Source organism: Neomonachus schauinslandi, chromosome 2 (genome assembly GCF_002201575.2).
Source record: "Neomonachus schauinslandi chromosome 2, ASM220157v2, whole genome shotgun sequence".
In the NCBI taxonomy this organism is placed as follows: Eukaryota; Metazoa; Chordata; class Mammalia; order Carnivora; family Phocidae; genus Neomonachus; species Neomonachus schauinslandi.
Genome location: NC_058404.1, coordinates 163,837,539 through 163,858,479, shown reverse-complemented (window position 1 = coordinate 163,858,479; position 20,941 = coordinate 163,837,539). Strand labels below are relative to the sequence as shown.

At 39.7% G+C, this 20,941-nt stretch overlaps 1 protein-coding gene across 1 annotated transcript in view; it reads right to left on the bottom strand.

Moving 5' to 3' along the window:
* Positions 1-2,457: 2,457 nt before the first annotated feature.
* The window catches only part of TEC (tec protein tyrosine kinase), a 138,050-nt gene continuing 119,566 nt past the window's right edge, over positions 2,458-20,941 (bottom strand). The window contains exons 10-18 of the mRNA XM_021701717.1: positions 19,388-19,467; positions 18,005-18,138; positions 12,767-12,841; positions 11,841-12,012; positions 11,504-11,720; positions 7,428-7,492; positions 4,509-4,627; positions 4,267-4,424; positions 2,458-3,098 (exon numbers count right to left, since the gene is read on the bottom strand). Coding sequence (XP_021557392.1) covers positions 3,015-3,098; positions 4,267-4,424; positions 4,509-4,627; positions 7,428-7,492; positions 11,504-11,720; positions 11,841-12,012; positions 12,767-12,841; positions 18,005-18,138; positions 19,388-19,467 — 1,104 coding nt within the window. The 3' untranslated portion in view covers positions 2,458-3,014. The remainder of the gene's footprint in view (positions 3,099-4,266; positions 4,425-4,508; positions 4,628-7,427; positions 7,493-11,503; positions 11,721-11,840; positions 12,013-12,766; positions 12,842-18,004; positions 18,139-19,387; positions 19,468-20,941) is intronic.

Below are 20,941 nucleotides of genomic sequence, written 5' to 3'. Positions count from 1 at the left end.
CTTATGCCTGCCTCTGCCAGTCAAGAGTAAGTAACAGGCCCAGAACAAGCCCTGAAGATAAAGGACGAAGCCGTCTTACTTACAGGTGGAAAGAATCATGGCTGTGCTTCTGCAGGGAGCAGACCAAACAGCCTTCAGTTCTTCAGCGCCACTCCAGTCACAAAAACACATCTTTTAACTGAAATCATAGCTCGCCCAAGATGTTTCTCACGAGCAGAGTTAACCCCACCTATTTTCCTGTTCTAAAAACCTCAGAGAAGTGTGTGAATGACAACCCGATGGCCTATATAAGAAAGCTCAGTAATCTCCATCCAGATCTCTGAGGGTAGCTGCTATTGGTTCCTCATTCCCAACTGTGTGGGTGACTCCAGCAAACAACATTTTCAAAAAAATCACAGAATTTTCGTGCAAGCGACATTAAAAATCATCAAATCCGAAACTGCCCTCTCTGGACAAAGAAGGAAACAGATGCGCAGATAGGACAAGGGACACAGTGGAAGAAACAGAATTAGATTCTAGGTATTGGAGTATAAATCTACAATGTTCTGTCCTCCCACTCAGTACTGACACTTCAAGGACCATATTACAAAACTTCGTTTTTTTGTGGGGATGGAAGCCAATTCAATAATACACCTAAAAGGTGACTGAGCCATGGCTCAGAAATATAAAAACAACATCAATAAAAAATGTACTTAGGAGTTTCACTTCATTCCCTTGGAAAATATAACCAAAAAATTAAAACTAAAGGGAACAATTCTAATGAGCACATAGCATTTTCACATTGCCCTTCCTATTTCCTGCTTTATAGATTAAGATCTCTTTAAGCATTCTGGGTGGATTCTTTTATTTTTACTTCACTTTTTGCCTTCGTTACGCTTTATACAAAACCTTTTGTTAAGTTTTGGTGAAAAAATTAAAGATTTTTGAAGAAGATGTTCCCAAATGTTGCCAGGTATTATCCATCTTGTTTTCCACATCAATAGTATACGTAACGATTACTACAAGGACTATACTTTGTCCTCACTTTTCTTCAATACCATCCAGCTCCTCTAGGTGAAAAGGGAAGTATGGGACCGGACAGGGAGGTGTGGGAGGAGTCAAGGTGAAGAAGAAAGGACGGAGAAAGATATAACTGACAGTACTCAGACTCAAGTATAACGAGTATGACCAACTCCTTGAATGGACTACAATTCAGTTAAAATGTGCATATGTTTTCGTGATGGGGGTACGGTTAAACAGGAAGATGAGGAGGAAGGTGGCAAACAGACCGTGACAAGACTTAAGATAATTTTTTTTTCCATTATAAGGAGGATAAGGAAGGATAGAAGATAGCTTTCAGTGGATGGACAGACCAGAAGGAAGAGATGGTTCTCCAGGGTCCTAGGGAGGCACCGCTCAGAGCAGCCAGCAACAGCTCTGTGTTCCCACAACACCAAAGCAGCTGAAACTCCTACAGAAAGGCCCCGTGTGTTGTGTGTGCCTCAACTTTCTACCCCCATAATACCAAGAAACATGTGTGGGCCATACAGGGCCTCTGCTATTGATAACAGAGACTGTTTCCTTTCCCTGGGCTCATGAGGAGAAATAAAGGTTCCAACTCAGCAGGTGTCTTCATCAGAGATTGTAATGGTCAGAAACCCACTCAAACAAACCTGATCACAGGGTCTACCGTGAGGCTCTTCTAGACAATCTCACTGATCCAGGAACCCAAGTCCAACCAGATCTCCTGAAAACCATCTGGGAGACAGCTCTATATACCATGTGCTCCATTTTTCCTGGTCTCTCTGCCAGAATTTGAGCTTGCTCCCGGGTCTCGCTTGCGGTGGGGGCAGGCTTTGTTGTGAACATCACCCCATCATTCTGCCCCAGAGCCCAGCACCTCCACTTACAGCACCTATGTCCTGGGGCAGATTCTCAGGATGTAGAAAGTCATTGATTGCCTCTAGTTCAATTTTTTTTTTTAAGATTTTATTTATTTATTTATTTGAGAGAGAGAGAGAGAGCACAAGAAGGGGGAGCGGGAGAGGGAGAAGCAGACTCCCTGCTGAGCAGGGAGCCCGATGCGGGGCTCGATCCCAGGACCCTGGGATCATGACCTGAGCCGAAGACAGACGCTTAACGACTGAGCCCCCCCAGGTGCCCCACCCCAGTTCAATTTCTACCTAACTCCAATTAGTTATGGATACCATGGGCACGGTCACTCAGCCCAAACGTGGGCCTGATTGGGGGCTTAAATTAGACAGGAACCCCCAAACATGTCTGCCTAAGTGGGGAGGAGGCATTAATGGTAGAAAGGTCCAGACTTTTTTTCTCTTCAGTAAGGAATATTTGATCCCCAGGGGTAGAGAAATTGACAGCTGCAAGGCACAGTCCCTAGTCCTAAGAAAGTAAGTTCATATGTTACAGAATTAAAATTTTTAATTAAAAGACAACTCAGTTTCTTATAAATATATATCTTTATATATTATATATATTTACAATATATACAGCATACAAATAATGGCAGTCTTGAAAATGGATGTTTTCAAAACAAAAGAGGGGTACTTATCCAAGATGGGTTCCTGATTCATCCAGAACCCACATTTTAGACAATGCCTCAGGCCCAGATTTCCATAGAAGTCAAAGGAAAGAGAAAGGTTGCTGGAACAAGGCTCTAAATCCCTTTCCTTTCCCAAATATCCTGACCTTCCACTGACACCAGCCAACACAGCCCCACCTACACCCCTAAAATGGGAAAACCTTGGGGTCTGGGCATCATACATGGTGGGTGCTCAAGTACTTGTGGGATGGATAAAAGTGAGTGTTTTTAATCACCATCTCTCAGGCAGCATTTCCATAACTTGAAAAATCCAGTCCCAGAGCTAGGACTGCTCTAGAAGCAAATGCTTTAGGTTTTTCCACTTTATAAGTAAAACAGTCTACATGTCCAAGTGCTAAATAAATTAAAAGTTAGCCACAAAGTGCCATTTCTTCCTCATGCTTTGGAATCTGGACTCCACGGATCACACCACCACTTATCTTCCAGAAGTTTCTTCACACTCAACTAGTTCATCTATTGTGCGCAGCAAATCTTCAAAGGAAGGCCTTCCCTCTGGTTTCTACAATTAAAAATCAAAGAGAAGCTGTGGGTTCCAGAACCATCCCCCAAAATAATTTTTCACGTCCAAACTCACGTAACATAGCACACAAGTGCAAGGTACTCATTGTTTTGGGACTAGAACACTCAGGTGTCTCCAAATGGGTCTACCCTAGCCTACACATACTGTTGCTAGACATACCTTTCCGTGACATTCCTTTTGTGTCTCCATTTAAGAATCTAACACAGCTCCCTATTGCCTGCAAAATCAAGTCCTCCTAATTTGCAGTGCCCTCTATAACCTGCCTTCCCCCATCCTCTTGCTACCCAATTTCATTCCCCACAAAAACCCTCACCTGGGCTCTCTGCTCCATGAGACCAATCTCCACCCTCCTGTACACACACCACACTCTTTACCACCACCTTACCTCTGCTCATGCTGTCCTCTCCCACCCCCAGCAACACTTCTTGCCCAGGCCTTTCCCATCCCAATCAGTGTTCTTTGGAGACATTATAGCAAGTGACCAAGAGCATGGTTCTGCTTCTCTGTAGCAACGTGGTCTTGGGCAAGTGTCAGCTTCAGGAGCCCTGATCTTCTCGTCCACAAAGTGGTTATAGTAAAAATCTCTGCACCTCTAAAGGTTATTTTGAGAACTCTATCTAAAGCACTTAGTACAGTGCCTAGCACACAATACACATGAACTATTATTATCTTCCAAAAATCATTTTGTTGTCTAATCTCTTCTACAAGGTGACATTTTAATACACCGGGAAGGAAAACTTCCAAAGACTGACTCAAAGAGATCTGGGGGAAGTTTTTGGTGAAAGAAACCCCCTCTGGTGAAAGAGTAATATTTCAACAACACAAGGAGTCCAGTGAAAGAAGAGCTACTTCTCTGGACTTAATCCTGGAGTCCCAAACTCAGGCAACTGTGACAGGATTTCCCCTTGGGAGTGGGATGGCAACCTGAATTTATGATCTTAATTATTATCATTTTCTGCTGCTTCACCGTCTTCTTCCCATTATTCAGAACTGACTTGAGAAGGTTGGCTTTCTACCCAGAGTCTGAAATCGTATAAAACACGCACTAACTCACTAGGCTGTAGAGACTATACACTGTTAATCTACCAAGCCCAGATCCCTGAATGTTTCAGAGATTCAGAATGAAAGCACAAAAAACTTCTTTTACCTCCTGCCAACATCTCAGCATCACCTCATATACATATTTGGACGCCAACTTTGGCCGGCAGAGTCGGTGGCCCCGGGTAACCATGGTTACCACTTCATAGTTGGTGTTTTTCTCAAAGGGCATTTTGCCTTCAGTGAATACTTCCCACATTAAAACACCTAGAAAAGGATAAAGGATTACGAAAAGGATGCATCCACTTCCGCTTCAGAGTAGAGCTGGGGAAAAATGGACCATGTTCTTACCAAATGACCAGACATCTGATTTGCTACTAAAGCGGCTGTAATTAAACACCTCGGGAGGGCACCACTTCACTGGAAATTTTGCACCAGAAGAACTTGTGTATTGATCATCCAGAACATACCTAAAGTAAGACACACCACAGGTTCATGCCTCTGAGTTACGATCTACACGTTGCACATGTTCTTTAAATTTTTTTTTTCCTCTTAGAATCAAAAACACAGTTGACTGAAGTCCAACAAGCATCCGGTTGAAGCTAAACGTTTGCCTCCGTGGCCACGCCTGGTGCTTTCCATCTTCCTCTCAGCTTCACTTATGTGCTTAAGATGGATGCATTGTAACATTAGTAGCTGCACTTTCATTTTTCTGTGTGTTTTTCTTTTTTATAAGGCAATAGAGGCAGGACACAATAAAAGAGTTAACTAAGTTTTTTTCTGGTAAGCAATTTTGTTCTTTAAACAAAATTTAACCCAAAGGCCCCACATGTAAAACATCTAAAGCAGAGCTGCTGTAAAGGAAGTGGTGCAGAGCGTCTGGAGACACACGTGCTTTTGGCCCCCACGACTCCACAGAGTACAATTTAAACCTACAGCAAATGAAAAAAGCAAATTGCAAAATGACATATGTAAATGGTGGAGTATAGATTTATATACCATGACATCCCTCACTCACACACACATACACACACACACTCAAAACAATACTCTGTAATTTCTGCTATACAAGCATACTTACATCCTTCTGGAAGGACACACATAACCTGATAACTTTGGCTACCTCTGGGGAGGACCCTGGATCAGGGTGGCAGATGTGGAGACGTGAGCCCTTCCTGTAATGTGTTCAGTATGGATTTACAAGAGGACTGTGTTTACATAGTATATGCACATATAAAGCTAATCTCTAAAAGCCCCGTGAAAAAACATTCAAATAATTGCACAAACTTCCCCTGCTACATGGTAACAATGCCACCATGAGTGGGATCCACATGCCTGCCAATTGGGGGGGTTTGAGTTTCGTGTCCAATGAGTGTTTTAGAGGGGCTGATGCAAAAGCACAGATTTTCTGAAAGCCAAACATATAAAAATGCAACATGTGAAACTGGAGGACTGCCTGTCAGAGGAAAATCTTCATAAAAAGCACAAAGAACACTGGGTCAGTACTCCCCTGACAGGCAGCAGTCCTGCTCTCACGACAAGCTAACCTTGGCCTGTGTGACCTTGTGCTGGGGTAATCCAAGCTTGTCCCAGATTTCAAGCTTTCAGACCTGCTGTTTCTTCCACCTGGGATATTTTGTCCTCAGATCGCCACCTCATTGGCTACTTCTGTCTTGTTGGTCTCTATTCAAATATCCCAGTCTCAAAGAGGTCTTCCAGAGCACCAGATCAGATGTAGCTACCATCACCCTGCCCTGTGCCATCACTCAGCGCCCACCCACCCCACCAGCCCCACGTGACCTCTATCTTGAGGGGAGCACATTTTTTCTGTAAAGGGCCAGATGATGAATATTTTCGATTTTTCAGGCCAGTCTCTGTCACCACTAACCAACTCTGCCTTCATCACGTGAAAGCAGCCACAGACAACACACAGTGAGTGAGGCTGTGTCCCAGTAACACTTTGCTTATGGACACCAACATTTGAATTTCAGATATTTTTCACATGTCCTAAAATTCTTTCAATTTTTGCCACCCATTTAAAAATTGGAAAACCAGGGGCACCTGAGTGGCTCAGTCAGTTAAACTGCCTTCGGCTCAGGTCATGATCCCAGGGTCCTGGGATCGAGCCCCGCATCGGGTTCCCTGCTCAGCAGGGAGTCTGCCTCTCCCTCCCCCACTCCCCCTGCTTGTGTTCCCTCTCTCACTGTGTCTCTCTCTGTCAAATAAATAAACAAAATCTTAAAAAGTGGAAAACCATTGTTGGCTCACAAGCTGAATAAAAAGAAGTGTTGGGTCACATTTGGGCCAGAGGCCTTTGTGTGCTGACCCCCACTCGGTCACATTACTGGGTTTTCCTCTCTTCGTGATTCTCTCAGGTCTTATGTCTCTCTCTCCTCCTGAATATAAGAGGCATATGGCAGGGGCTCATATGCCTTATTCTCTGCTATGGTTCAGCCTAACACCCTGGTACACAGTAGGTACCTAATGTTTTCAAGGATGGATGTATGGATGAGTGAACGGACAGAGAGGAGGGAAAGGAAAAACAATACTTTTTAAAAGTCTTTTCTAACACTCTATTAAAATTACAAAAATTAAGAGAATAAAAACACAACAGACTATTCTAAGGTATTCTAAGGTATTCTAAGAACTTTACCCCTAAACACATTTCTGTGAAAACAGAGGACTCTAGAAATCTAACCCACTGCCAGGGAGAAAGTAGAATATTTAGCAGGCTATACTCCCACCTAGTGGAGAGAATGAGTAACATCACAATGTATACTTTTTTAATGAATTTATTTATCTCAGAACAGCTAACAAGATTTCCTTTCTATTTCATCACTGCAGATTATTCCCATGCTTATCGGCTCTACAAGCTAATGTGACCATCACGTGACACCACATAATAAAGCATGAAACAGTCATAATTTCCCAACAATTTTTTACCTGAGAAAAAGCCCACAGTAACAGTAAAACGGATACATCCAGCAAAGAAATTTTTCAAAATATAATCTAACTTATTTTATTGCCTTACATCAAAAACACACTAAGAAGCAGAAAAATCAATTCATCTTCCTATGAAAATGATGGATACTACAAATATTTTGCTAATAGAACAAAAGATGGAGTTTAAAAAACAGCTCTTCGATAGGCTTCAGAAAAAGAAGTCGACACAGTCAAACTGCAAAAAAAGTCAGGCTTTCTATACCTTCAAAGTTACATATTAATTTAATCCAAAATTGATAGAAAATGTTCACATAGACTCAGCCTTACCTGGCCATTCCAAAATCTGATACTTTCACAACTCCCGCTTCATTTACTAGACAATTTCTGGCAGCCTGGAAAACAACATTTCAATGGTATATTAGTTACAAAGTTCTACAAAGTAGAAAAATATAAATTCTGTTTATATTAAATTTAATATAGCCCAGTCAACATTTACAGAAGGCAGAAATGTCTCTTTATAAATTGGATTTATCCCTGTGGAAATGTCTCCAACAAATATTTGAAAAAATGGGTAGAAAGGTCAGGAAGTCATGTGCAATAAGACATGATTATATGACTTTGCCAATTGTCATACCTAAATGAAGACTAACAAGGTCAACCTACTTTTCTCCCCTCCCATTTCTATTCTTATTAAACTGTCAGATTTTCTTATTGATAATGACAACATCTCTTTAAGTCCTTAATCCAGGTTCTCATTAGGTGAGTTTAATAACACACAATAATCAAAGTGATAGGTAACTGATCTTTTACCCAACAGCTTTGCTCAGTGATTGGTCATCCTGATCTCAGTAAAAACAACAACAACAACAAAAAACAGCCAGGTGTAACATAGTTTACCTTGTCATTTACAATGTTTTCAGTATATTGTGATATGACATATGAAATTGGTCAAACATAATTCTGGATTATTTAAATTATATTTTCTTGCCCATTCTTTAAGGGTAAAAGATTCAAGAAAACAGTTTGGTAAAAAGACATAGTATTTCGCAGAAGGAAAACATGATAACAATATTTTTAATGCCATATCCTATGGACTAAGCTGCATTTTTGTTCCCGACACTTCTAGCATTTTATTCTCTGTATGTGGCAATTCCACAGCAGGAGATTATTCCTGCTGAATGCATTTTAAGAGTCTCTTCTAAAGTTCCCCAGATTTGCCCCCATCTTCCTATGGGGATACCTTATCATTACTTCACTTCATGGTCAACAGCATTCTTTGCCCAAAAGACAGGAGCATCAGAATCTTCCCTTCAGGGGTGACACAAACCTACCATGGTGATGTCAATATCATAAGCACAAAATTATCAAAATTGCTTTCATCAAGATATGGTCTTTGTGGACAGATGTAGTCTGCCATACTCATGTAGGCATCCAATTTTCATCAGTTTTGAAAGTATAAAAAAAGAGGAAGGTACTTAGTTCACAACTTTCAATATGACAGAGAGATGTTCTTTATCATCACTGAGCATAATAACAATAATGAATGTTATCTATATCACATCTATCTTACAGAGTCCTTTGCCCCAATCACATAATGCGATCTTTAAAACAGTCTTGTAAAGGAAAAGCCCAAGACCAGATGGTTTCACTGGTGAATTTTGGGATATGACACCAAAAGCACAAGCAACAAAAGCAAAAATAAATAACTGATCTACATCAAACTAAAAACCTTTGCATAGCAAAGGAAACAGTCAACAAAATAAAAAGGGAAACTACAGAATGGGAAAAACAATTTGTAAAACCATATATCTGATAAAGAGTTAAAATATAAAGTACATAAGGAACTCATACAACTCAATACCAAAGAAGCAAATAATCCAATTTTTAAAAGGAGCAAAGAACCTGAATATACAATTAAAAAAAAAAAAACCACATACAAATGGCCAACAGGTACATGAAAAGGTGCTCAACATCATTAATCATCAGGTAAATGCAAATCAAAACCACAATGAGATGTCACCTCACACCTGTCAGGATAGCTATTATCAAAAACACAAGAGATGGGCGCCTGGGTGGCTCAGTCATTAAGCGTCTGCCTTCGGCTCAGGTCATAATCCCAGGGTCCTGGGATCGAGTCCCACATTGGGCTCCCTGCTCAGCGGGAAGCCTGCTTCTCCCTCTCCCACTCCCCCTGCTTGTGTTCCCTCTCTCGCTGTGTCTCTCTGTTGAATAAATAAAAAAACAAAAACAAAAAACAAAAAACACAAGAGATGACAATAGTTGTCAAGGAAGAAAAAGTGGAGAAAAGGGAACCCTCGTATACTATTTTGGGGAATGTAACTTGGTACAGCCATTACAGAAAACAGCATGGGGTTTACTCAAAAAATTAAAAAATAGAACTACCATATGATCCAGCAATTCCACGTCTAAATATATACAAAAGAAAATGAAATCAGTACCTCAAAGAGATGTCTGAACTCCCATATTCATAGGAGTATTACTCATAATAGCCAAGCTATGAAATAATCTAACTGTCCATCAATGGATGAGTGAATAAAGATGATGTGGTATATCTATACGGTGGAATATTATTCAGCCATAAAAAAAAAAAATCTTGTTGGGTGCCTGGGTGGCTCAGTCGTTAAGCGGCTGCCTTCGGCTCAGGTCATGGTCCCAGGGTCCTGGGATCGAGCCCCGCATCGGGCTCCCTGCTCGGCGGGAAGCCTGCTTCTCCCTCTCCCACTTCCCCTGCTTGTGTTCCTGCTCTCGCTGTCTCTGTCTCTGTCAAATAAATAAATTAAATCTTTAAAAAAAAAAAAAACTTGCCATTGTGGCAACACGGATGAACCTGGAAGGCATTATGCTAAAGAAAGACAAATACCCTATGATATCATTTATATATGGACTCTTAAAAAAAAGAATGTAGAATTCAGTATGTTCTGAGGAGCTAATGGATAGCCTAACTATAATAATACTTTATTGTTTACTTGCAATTTACTAAGAAAGTACATCTTAAGCATTCTCACCACACGTGAGGTATGGATATAATTAACTTGACTTTGATAATCATTTCATAATGTATGCATATATCAAGTCATTATGTTGTTTACTTTAAGTATATGCAATTTTGTCAATTATACCTCAATAAAGCTGGGGGGAAAACAGTCTTGTGAGCAAACCAATATTATAACCCACCTACAATTTACAGATGCAGAAAAAGAATCTAAGAGAGATTGGGTAACTACCCTAAAACACATCTAGAAGTCAAGTCTTCCACTCACAAATATTCAACTCTTTATTATGCCCGAAGTCTAGAGATCGCATAATACAGTAGCTACAGTGTAGACTCTGGAGCTGAACTCTCTGGGTTCAAATTCTGACTCCACACTATACTTGACTATTGGTAAGTTATTTTATCCTATTTACACCTCAGTTTCCTCATCTGTAAAGTGAGAATAATAAATCATACCTACTTCTCATGATTACATGAGTTGATATATGTTAATACCTATAAAAGCAATGACTGTTTAAGGTGATTGTTAATTTTTTTTTAATGTTTTGCTGCTATTGCAGAAGAAATGCATCCATGCTTTAAGACAAGAAAGTTAAAACTAAAACATGGAAAAATCCCAGGTAGAGAATCACGTTCTTTTTGGTGAAAGAATCACCTTCAAGGTTTAACAGGAACTGACAGTTCTGTCATCGTGCTGAAAATAGACACATTTGAGGAAAACAGCCAGAGAAGAAAAAGAGAAAAGAAAGAATAGAGGAGATAGGGAGACAGTCAGGGGAGGGGAAAAATTAAGAAGTGTCTTCATCACAATACTTTAGAACCAATAATAGATTCCTTTTTCTAGTATTTTCAGGAGTTAATGTGGGCCTCCATGTTTTCCCAGTGACTTCAGAAATCAGGAAAATAAACCAAGGATTTCTGTTATGGCTTCTGCTTACATTGTGTGAGGTGGAAAAGAGTTTAGGATTTAGTAAAAGGAGGAGTCAACCCTTAACTTCCCCATTTGTCACCTTAGGTAAGTCATTTCACTTCTCTCAAGCTAATTTTCTTATCAAACAACAATGATCAGAAAGACTGTTGTGACTAGCTATCACATGAGATTCTTATGGAGATCAAATAGTTAATATATGGTAAGTTGCTTAGAAACAATGACCTATGTAGTTACATATTATTTATGCAATTGCTTATGTAATTATGTATTATATGTGTTAGATTTGATCAAGATTTTTCTGTTAAAATTATGAGGCAAGTTAAGTTTACCAGGTTTAAAGATAACAGTGAAACATCGTTGAGAACAGAAATTGGATATTAATACATCATTGCTCATTTGCTGCCCCGGTGTTACAAAGGAATTCGGCCACTGAATGGGAATACGGGTGGTTAGGATTACCAGATCTCTGTGGATGAAGCTGTTTCTTTCCAGGTACTCCATCCCTTCACACACATCTTGACACATGCTCAGCAGCACATCTCTACTAAAATGACCTTGTCTCTGTCGGAGGAAATTCAGAAGACAGCCCCTTTCCATGAACTCGGTAACAATGTAAATCGGCTTCTGCTGGGTGCATACACCATAAAGCTGCACTAGCTTCGGGTGTGTCAGCTTCCTGGGAGGGAAGTCATGCATACACACAGTTACTATAGGAAAAGAAACCTGCAGGGCTATTAGCTGATGAGAGGCTACTTTTTAATGCAAAAAGAGGAACCAGAAAGAACCGGTAACTTACATCATCACTTTAGCTTCTTCTATAAAGTCCTCCTCACACATGGCACCTTCCCTAATAGCTTTGATTGCCACTTTGTACTGAGCTCTCCACTTGCCTAGCCTCACCACTCCGAACAGTCCGCTGCCCAGTTCCCTCATAAAGGTCAGCTCTGAAGGATTGATCTCCCATTTTTCTGTGAGACAGAGGGGGAAAGTGATAACATTTAATAAGGAGAACACAGCATGAATCAGTGGGAAACAGAGAAACGACAACCAGTCAATGTCAAAGTTACAGAATAATACAATTATCATTAAAACATAGAACAGACTTGCAACCTATCTAAACTGCAAAAGGTGGCTTTCCAGCCTCTGGGGAGGATGTACTCCCTTCTAAGCCATCATAATATAACCAAAGTGAACAACGGAAGGCAAGAAGATGCTGAATAAGAGACTAATAATAATAGAGCTTAAAAGTACTTAGAAAAAAACTAGATCAAACACTTACTCCTTTACCATTCTTCCCCCTCGGCTTGTTGCACCCCACCCCCAATTATATCAGGTTGTAAAGAATTTAATCCTCTGTTTAAAAGGCTTTTGCTAGAAGGAACAAAGACAATCAAGTTGGATGCCTTCTTTATTACCTCCATCCTCACTCTCCTGTGATTAACCAATCAAGCTGGTGAGAACCAGAAAAGGATTTGATTTATTTTAGAAATAACATGGTAATGCTTATTTTTCACCGAGAAAGTTTTCTGCTGAATTATGAATAAGGATGAAAACAGAAAATCTAGGGTTACCATAGCTACAAGGATAATCATCTAAAACCCCATACTATAAAACTGTAAAAACAATTCTACTATGTGGAATTCTAAACATCTGAATTGGTCTTGTGATAATGGATTTTTTTTCCTAAGGAAAATTAGCCAATGGAACTACAAAATGAGTTACCATAGCTGAATCCTGCAGTGGTTGGTGCATTCTTCTCCTTCGTACTAACTGGGTACCGCAGTCTTGTGACAAGTCCTGGAAGTCAGAGAAAGCACTGAAATTGAATTCATCCTTTTTTTTTTTTTAAGATTTTATTTATTTGACAGAGAGAGAGAGACAGTGAGAGAGGGAACACAAGCAGTGGGAGTGGGAGGGGGAGAAGCAGGCTTCCCGCAGAGCAGGGAGCCCGATGCGGGGCTCGATCCCAGGACCCTGGGTTCATGACCTGAGCCGAAGGCAGACGCTTAACGACTGAGCCACCCATTCTGCATGGGAAAGCACTAAACTTAGACACTCATGTATAAAGGCCGTTCATTTATCCACTTAGTGCTCATCCTCTGTGTACATACAGCACTCTGCTATAGCTAACAAAAAATAAAAAGAAAGGCAGGCAGGCAGGAAGAAGATGATCCTGTTCTTTGAATTGACAATTTTTATGGAACATAAAAAACTTTTCTACATATATATGTTTTTATTCACTCAACAAACATTTCCTTTTCAATACAACAGTGTTTACCAAGCACTGAGCTAGCATATTCTTAAACATTTTTTAAAATGTTAAAAAAGGTGGGGCGCCTGGGTGGCTCAGTTGGTTCAGCGTCTGCCTTCGGCTAAGGTCATGATCCCAGGGTCCTAGGATCGAGCTCCAAATCGGGCTCCCTGCTCAGCAGAGAGTCTGCTTCTCTCTCTCTCTCCCTCTGCCCCTCCCCACTGCTGGTTCTCTCTCTCTCAAATAAATAATAATAAATAAATAAAATCTTTAAAAAAATAAGTAAAATGTTAAAAGGTTTCTAACAGCTATTATCAATTATTATTTCATGGTCTTTTCCAATATGATCTGAACTATGAAAGGGAATTAAGGGAATTACTAGTCTATTAAAAATTAAAGTGATTCACCTTGAATAACTCAATACTAGTAAGCTTAGTATAAATATGGGGCTTTAAAATATCAACAGCTGGGACCCAAATAGCTAAAGCAACGCTGAAAAAGCAAAGCAAAGCTGGAGACATAATGATTCCAGACTTCAAGCTATAATACAAAGCTGTAGTCATCAAGACAGTATGGAACTGGCACAAAAACAGACACATAGATCAATGGAACAGAATAGAAAACCCGAAAATGGACCCATAAGGTTAACTTATCTTCGACAAAGCAGGAAAAAATATTCAATGGAAAAAAGACAGTCTCTTCAACAAGCGGTGTTCAGAAAACTGGACAGCAACAGAGGAATGAAACTGGACCACTTTCTCATACCATACACAAAATAAATTCAAAATGGATGAAAGACCTAAACGTGAGATAGGAAACCATCAAAATCCCAGAGAAGAACACAGGCAGTAACCTCTTTGACCTCAGCCATAGCAACTTCTTACTAGACATGTCTCTGGAGGCAAGGGAAACAAAAGCAAAAACGAACTATTGGGACTTTATCAAGATAAAAATCTTTTTTTTAAAAAGATTTTTATTTATTTAGTTGACATACAGAGAGCGAGCGAGCACAAGCAGGGGGAGCCGCAGGCAGAGGGAGAGGGAAAAGCAGGCTCTCCGCTGAGCAGGGAGCCCGATGCGGGACTTGATCCCAGAACCCTGGGATCATGACCTGAGCTGAAGACAGACGCTTAACTGACTGAGCCACCCAAGCACCCAAGATAAAAACCTTCTGCACAGCGAAGGAAACAATCAATAAAACTAAAAGGTAACCTATGGAATGGAAGAAGGTATTTGCAAATGTCTTATGAGATAAAGGGCTAGTATCCAAAATTTATAAAGAACTTACCAAATTCAAAACCCAAAAAACAAATTATTCCAGTTAATTTAATGTTAATCCAGTTAAGAAATGGCAGAAGACATAAGTAGATATTTTTCCAAAGAAGACATCCAGATGGCTAACAGACACATGAAAAAATCTTCAACATCACTCGGCATCAGGGAAATACAAACCAAAACCACAATGAGATACCACCTCACACCTGTAAGAATGGCTAAAATTAACAACACAGGAAACAACAGGTGTTGGTGAGGATGTGGAGAAAGGAGAAACCTCTTACACTGTTGGTGGGAATGCAAGCTGGTGTAGCCACTCTGGAAAACAGTATGAGGGTTCCTCAAAGAGTTAAAAATAGAACTACCCTATAATCTAGCCATTGCACTACTAGGTATTTACCCAAAGGATACAAAAATACTGATTCAAAGGGATATATGCACCCCAATGTTTATAGTAGCATTATCAACAATATCCAAACTTGGGCACCTGGGTGGCTCAGTTGGTTAAGCATTTGCCTTCAGCTCAGGTCATGATCCCAGGGTTCTGGGATGGAGTCCCACATGGGGCTCCCTGCTCAGTGGGGAGCCTGCTTCTCCCTCTCCTCCCTGCTCATGCTCTCTCTCACTATCTCTGTCTGTCTCTCTCTCAAATAAATAATAAATAAAATCTTTTAAAAAAAATAGCCAAACTATGGAAAGATCCCAAGTGTCCATCGACTGATGAGTGGATAAAGAAGAGGTACACACACACACACATACATACACAATGGAATACTACCCAGCCATCAAAAAGAATGAAATCTTGCCATTTGCAACAATGTGGATGGAGCTAGAGGGTATTATGCTAAGTGAAATAAGTCAGTCAGAGAAAGACAAATACTATATGATTTCACTCATCTGTGGAATTTAAGAAACAAACGATGAACATATGGGAGGGAAGAAAAAAGAGAGAGGGAAACAAACCATAAGACACTCTTAACGGGGGCGCCTGCGTGCCTCAGTTGGTTGAGTGCCTGCCTTCAGCTTGGGTCATGATCCTGGAGTCCCGGGATCCAGCCCCGCATCGGGCCCCCTGCTCAGGGGGAGTCTGCTTCTCCCTCTCTCTTTGCTCCTCCCCTGCTCATGCGCTCTCTCTCTCGCTCACTCACTCTCTCTTAGAAAAATAAGTAACACTTTTTTAAAAAGAGAGAGAGAGGCTCTTAACGATAGAGAACAAACTGAGGGTTGGTGGAAGGAGGTGGGGGATGGGCTACATGGGTGATGGGTATTAAGAAGGGCACTTATGATGAACACTGGGTGTTGTATGTAAGTGATGAACTACTTAATTCTACTCCTGAAACCAATATTATGCTGTATGTTAACTAACTAGAATTAAATAAAAATTTGGGGAAAAAATGAAATAAAATACCAACAACTGGGAATACCAACCACTGGAAATCAGTGAGGTAGGTTAGACACTTCAACGTAAGTTGCTTACAGCACTAGATTTGAAGAAAGGCAGATATCTCTCCTATGGGCATACATAGCACTCTGTGTTTCTTCGATTATAGCATATCTCACAGTAACTTTAAATTGTTATATACTTCTCTGTCTCCCCCACCAGACGGTAAAAGATCTGAGAGAGACAGGATCAATGACTATCTAGTCCACCATAGCCTCCCTAGAGCCAGGCACAGTTCCTGGCATGTAACAGGTACTCAAGTCATGTTTGCTAGATGAGTGAATTTAGATAATGGTGAAGAATAAAATTTATACAAGAACACACACACACACATACACACAAAAGAAAGAAAGAAGGGAATGTGAACACTACAAAAGAAAATAACAGAATAAGAGATAAGAAAAAGTTCTTTGGGGGATAAATTGATATGAAAGTAGCTCTTCACATGTTAAACACAGAGTTAACATATAACCCAGCAAATTCACTCCTAGGTAAGTCACCAAGAGAAATGAAAGATATTTCCATGCAAAAACTTGTACACAAATGTTCACAGCAGCATTACTCATAACAGCCAAAATGTGGAAACAACCCAGATGTCTACCAACTGATGAATGATGACAAAATGGATTAAAAAAAATTAAGAGTGGATTATTTGTCAATAAAAAGGAATGGAGCGCTTATACAGGCTACAATATGGACAAATGTCAGAAACATTATGTTAAGTCACTCAAGCCAGTTACAACAGACTACATATTATATGATTCCATTTATATGAAATGTCCAGAACAGGCAAATCTATAGAGACAGCAAGTAGATTACTGGTTGCCAGGGGCTGGACTGATGAAAGGGGGCTGCGGGGTGATAGGTGATGGGTACAAGGTTTCTTTTGGGGATGATGAAAATGTTCTTAGATTATAGGATACTTGGCACCACTCTAAATATACTAATGACCCATGAACTGTATACTTTAAATGGGTGATTCTTACGATATTTAAATTATACCCCTATAACTGTTCCTATCATTATCTGAGAACATGGGCATAAATATGGTTTCTGGTTTTGGTGTTTGGTCTGTTCCCACTCTGGCAGTAAGTATAGCAGAGATTCAGGAAGATGGAAAACTTGTCCAGGACATGATTACTCTAGTCTTTGGAATCCAACAGCAGAGCCCTAAGCCCTGGGCTTGTCTGCTAGCTTCTGCGACATCTCTGACATAGACATATCTTGGGTTTTAGTTTCATACAGTTAAAGAAAGGAAACTATTCAACGACACTTTTCAAGATGGTAAGGCAGATTTTATTTAGGACCACTGTGATTTGGTATAGGGACCACAGCAATGGGATTTTAGAGCTCGAGAGAGATTGGGTTCAACTCCAAATATAGCACGGACAAATGGGAATTTATAGACAAAGAGCAGAGTTGGAGTCCGTGGATGGAAAATTGCTAAGAGAAATGCTGGGGAGTGGGGGGTTCTGGGATACACCTATCTAAGAGGATCTTGCTGAAGACAAGCCAGGGTAACCAGACATCACCTGGTAGAAAATAAGAAATCTGATCAGATACTGTGTGTGAGCAGGTATCAGATGTTAAGGTGGGACTTCTGTTTAATCTGACTTGGCAGGGTTCTTGCTAAAAACTGGATTTTACAAGAAAGTGCACAAATGGGTCTAGCAGATGGTTCAGGAGTCTGACTAAAGCTTGGTCCAGCAAAGAATCTTTGTCAGTACCACAGGTATAAATCGCAGAAATGTGAACAGTTATCATATGCAACAAGAATAACTCATGTCCTAAGGTCAAGACAGCTTTTTATGAGACTTAATATTATTTCTATTTTTTCTTTGTATATATCACTTCATTAATATGCAATAATTTTAAATTAATCATATTCTATAATTAACTATAAACTGAAACTGCCCAAGGAAGAATCCATCACAATGTCTGATCATTTTAATCACTACTCTATATTTGAAAAATGTTTTAATAGATCACTTACCTGCTGCGTTGTGCTTATGATATTCAATAATCTCAGGAATTGAACCAAATGCATGTTTTTCTGCCAGATAGTACTTCTTTGGGGATGTTGTTGTTTCCTTTATATGATAATGCCTGAAACCTGACAAGCCCTCACTGAAACAAAAATCCAAATGTGTTAGCACCAAGTTGGAATAATGTAACTTCATTCTTAAGATGTTTTCCACCAGGTAACCACAGGTCCCTACATATAGCCCCTTCTATTCTCTGCACAACTTTTATTTTTTCCCCATGTTCTTCTTAGCTTCACCTTTCACATTAATAGGTGGAAGTTTTTAAAGTGGTCACTGATAACATACTTGGCCCTTGCATAAGATTATGAAAGAGAAGATTTACCAATTCCATTTACCAACAGTTAAAAGTCTTAAAATAGTTATTAGCTGACTACTGTTCTTTGTCCCTGCTATTGATGTAAACTTGCAAACATCTAGAAGACTTATGCTTCTAAAAACGAATAAGCTGACTTATAAAAAATGTACAAATTCTATTTTAGATATCTTCTTAGAACACAGATCTCCTCAAGTCATCTCTTGCTAAAGATCCTTTCAAGAGAACTCCCTCTGCTCTTAAAGCTCCTTGACATTGATGTGAGCTGACCTCTACTTTTATCTCGTAGGGTTCGCTTTCCTCCCTCACCCCACCCCTCCCGTTCCAGCTATAATACGCTTTTGTCAGTTCCTGGAACTCACAATATCCTCACTCAATTCTGGGTCTAGGCAGTTTCCTAAATCAGAAACACTCTTTCCCCTCCCTCCAACTTCCGCCCTCATCACCCATCAGGTCTGGCTAGATGTCCCCAGACTACATTTGTGACGAACTGGGATATCTCTGGGCTGTGTACCACCCCCCCACACATACACACATTCTCTCCAAGCATAGGACTTACTCATGTACTACCATAACTGCCTCTTTGCTTGTCTGAATCCCCCACTAAGCTATCAGAAGGCAGGGTCAGTGCCTACTTTGTTCACTGTGATATCCTTAGTGCTTAGCGCAATGCACAATAATTATTTCTTGAATGTTGCTAAAGTTTCTATAGACATTCTCAACAGATATATATACATATATATATATACACACACACATACACATATATGTATATGTATATATATGTGTGTGTGTGTGTATATATATGTATATATATGGAAAACCATAAGAAAAATTACCAAGTATAGGAAATATGGATATAAGGAAATATGAATATAAAAAACAGGACAGACTTTAGAAATCAAATTTAGATTTTCTTATTTAATGCCAAAATGCAGCATATTTTTTGAGATTTAGGAATCCATACAAACTATATAAAAACTCTTAGAGAGGGAGAGATGATTGATTGAGTACTTACCCTCCAAACTTTGTATAAAGGGAGACTGTGTACATGCCTGGTTGACTGGAATCCCTTACCATGAAACCACCTTCTTTATCCTAAAATCCAAGTTAAGAAAAATTTTTCAATCCAATAACAAGTATCAATGCCATAGGGAAGATTCAGGAAACCAATCTTACAATTTCATGATTATTCCTTGCCTAGAAAATCTGCTTTGGAGAAGCACAACTTACCAACAGCACACAACTGTATGACTTTCCCCTTCACTTTACTGTGCTATGAGATTAGTTCAAGAAAGTATTCTCACAATTCCCCACAATCACAAATCCTCACACACACCAGCATGAGACATTTCAGCAAGATATCTCTCAGGGCCCTTCCAGAAACAACAGACAAGATGTTGCAATTCCTTTAAGTTCTGGACATGTGGGCAAACAGTTACTGAAAAATGTATTTCTTAATAACTGGGTTTCATTTCATACATTTTTCATATTTGCTATAAGCTTTGAATCCTGACTCAGTATCACCTTCTATCCACATAGGATTTTTCCTGTAAATATCTCAGTGCTCTTTATAAGAACATTTTTTAAAAATCCTAATTCCCCTGGAAATCAATGTTAAATATCATTGTTCACAAAAGGAGAGATGGAAGCACAAGTAAACCAAGCAGAGAAAACCAAAAGATGAAACAACACAGAATGACTAAAAGGTAAGTCCTTATCAGGTTTTAAGCCAAACAGCAAGAAACAGAAGCTAGCAACTTCCAATACCTCTCCACCAATACCACCACCATCAGTCTCCAGCTCTGAAATTGCTTTAAAATGAGAGTGTGTTTAGTAGTTGAAAACCAAAATAAATTTTATTATTAAGACAATGAATTAAATAAAGCCCCACAAATAAATTGGGTAAAAACAATTAGGTACAATCAATGATCATAATAGTTCACCGATCAGTAAAAAGTATAATAGCTACCATATATTTATTGAGAGCTTACTCTGTTTTAGTAGGTTCTAATATGTGGATTTACTTAATCCTCAAAACAGTCCTATGAGACAGGTACTACTGTTAACCCCACTTTATTTCACAGGTAGGGAAATGGGGCACAAAGAGGTTGGGTAACTTGCCCCAGATCACACAGCTAGTGAGTAGCAGAGCCAAAATTTGGACCCTAGGTTTTCTAGCTACCCACTCACCTACAGCTGCCTCTCATTGTGGGGTCACCAGTGAGGCATATAAGGATTATGTCGGGGAGTAGGTATGGTAACATATCATTTGAATCAAGGAGTCACCTTCTTTTGCTCTCAACATAAACTACAGAAATAAATACTACCACCTTGACTGGTGGTGATAAGCAGGAGATAAAATGAGAAAACATGGGTTTAAAAAAAATTGAGAACTATTACTAAATAGAATAACTAGATCACAAATGCAGAGAATTATACAGATCATCATCTAACCCAACCTCTTCATCTTACAGGTGGGCAAAACAGGCAAGAAAAGTCACAACTAGATTCAGGTCTCCTTACTCAGTCCATTGCAGCTTCCTCTATACTATATCTTATCCTTTCATTT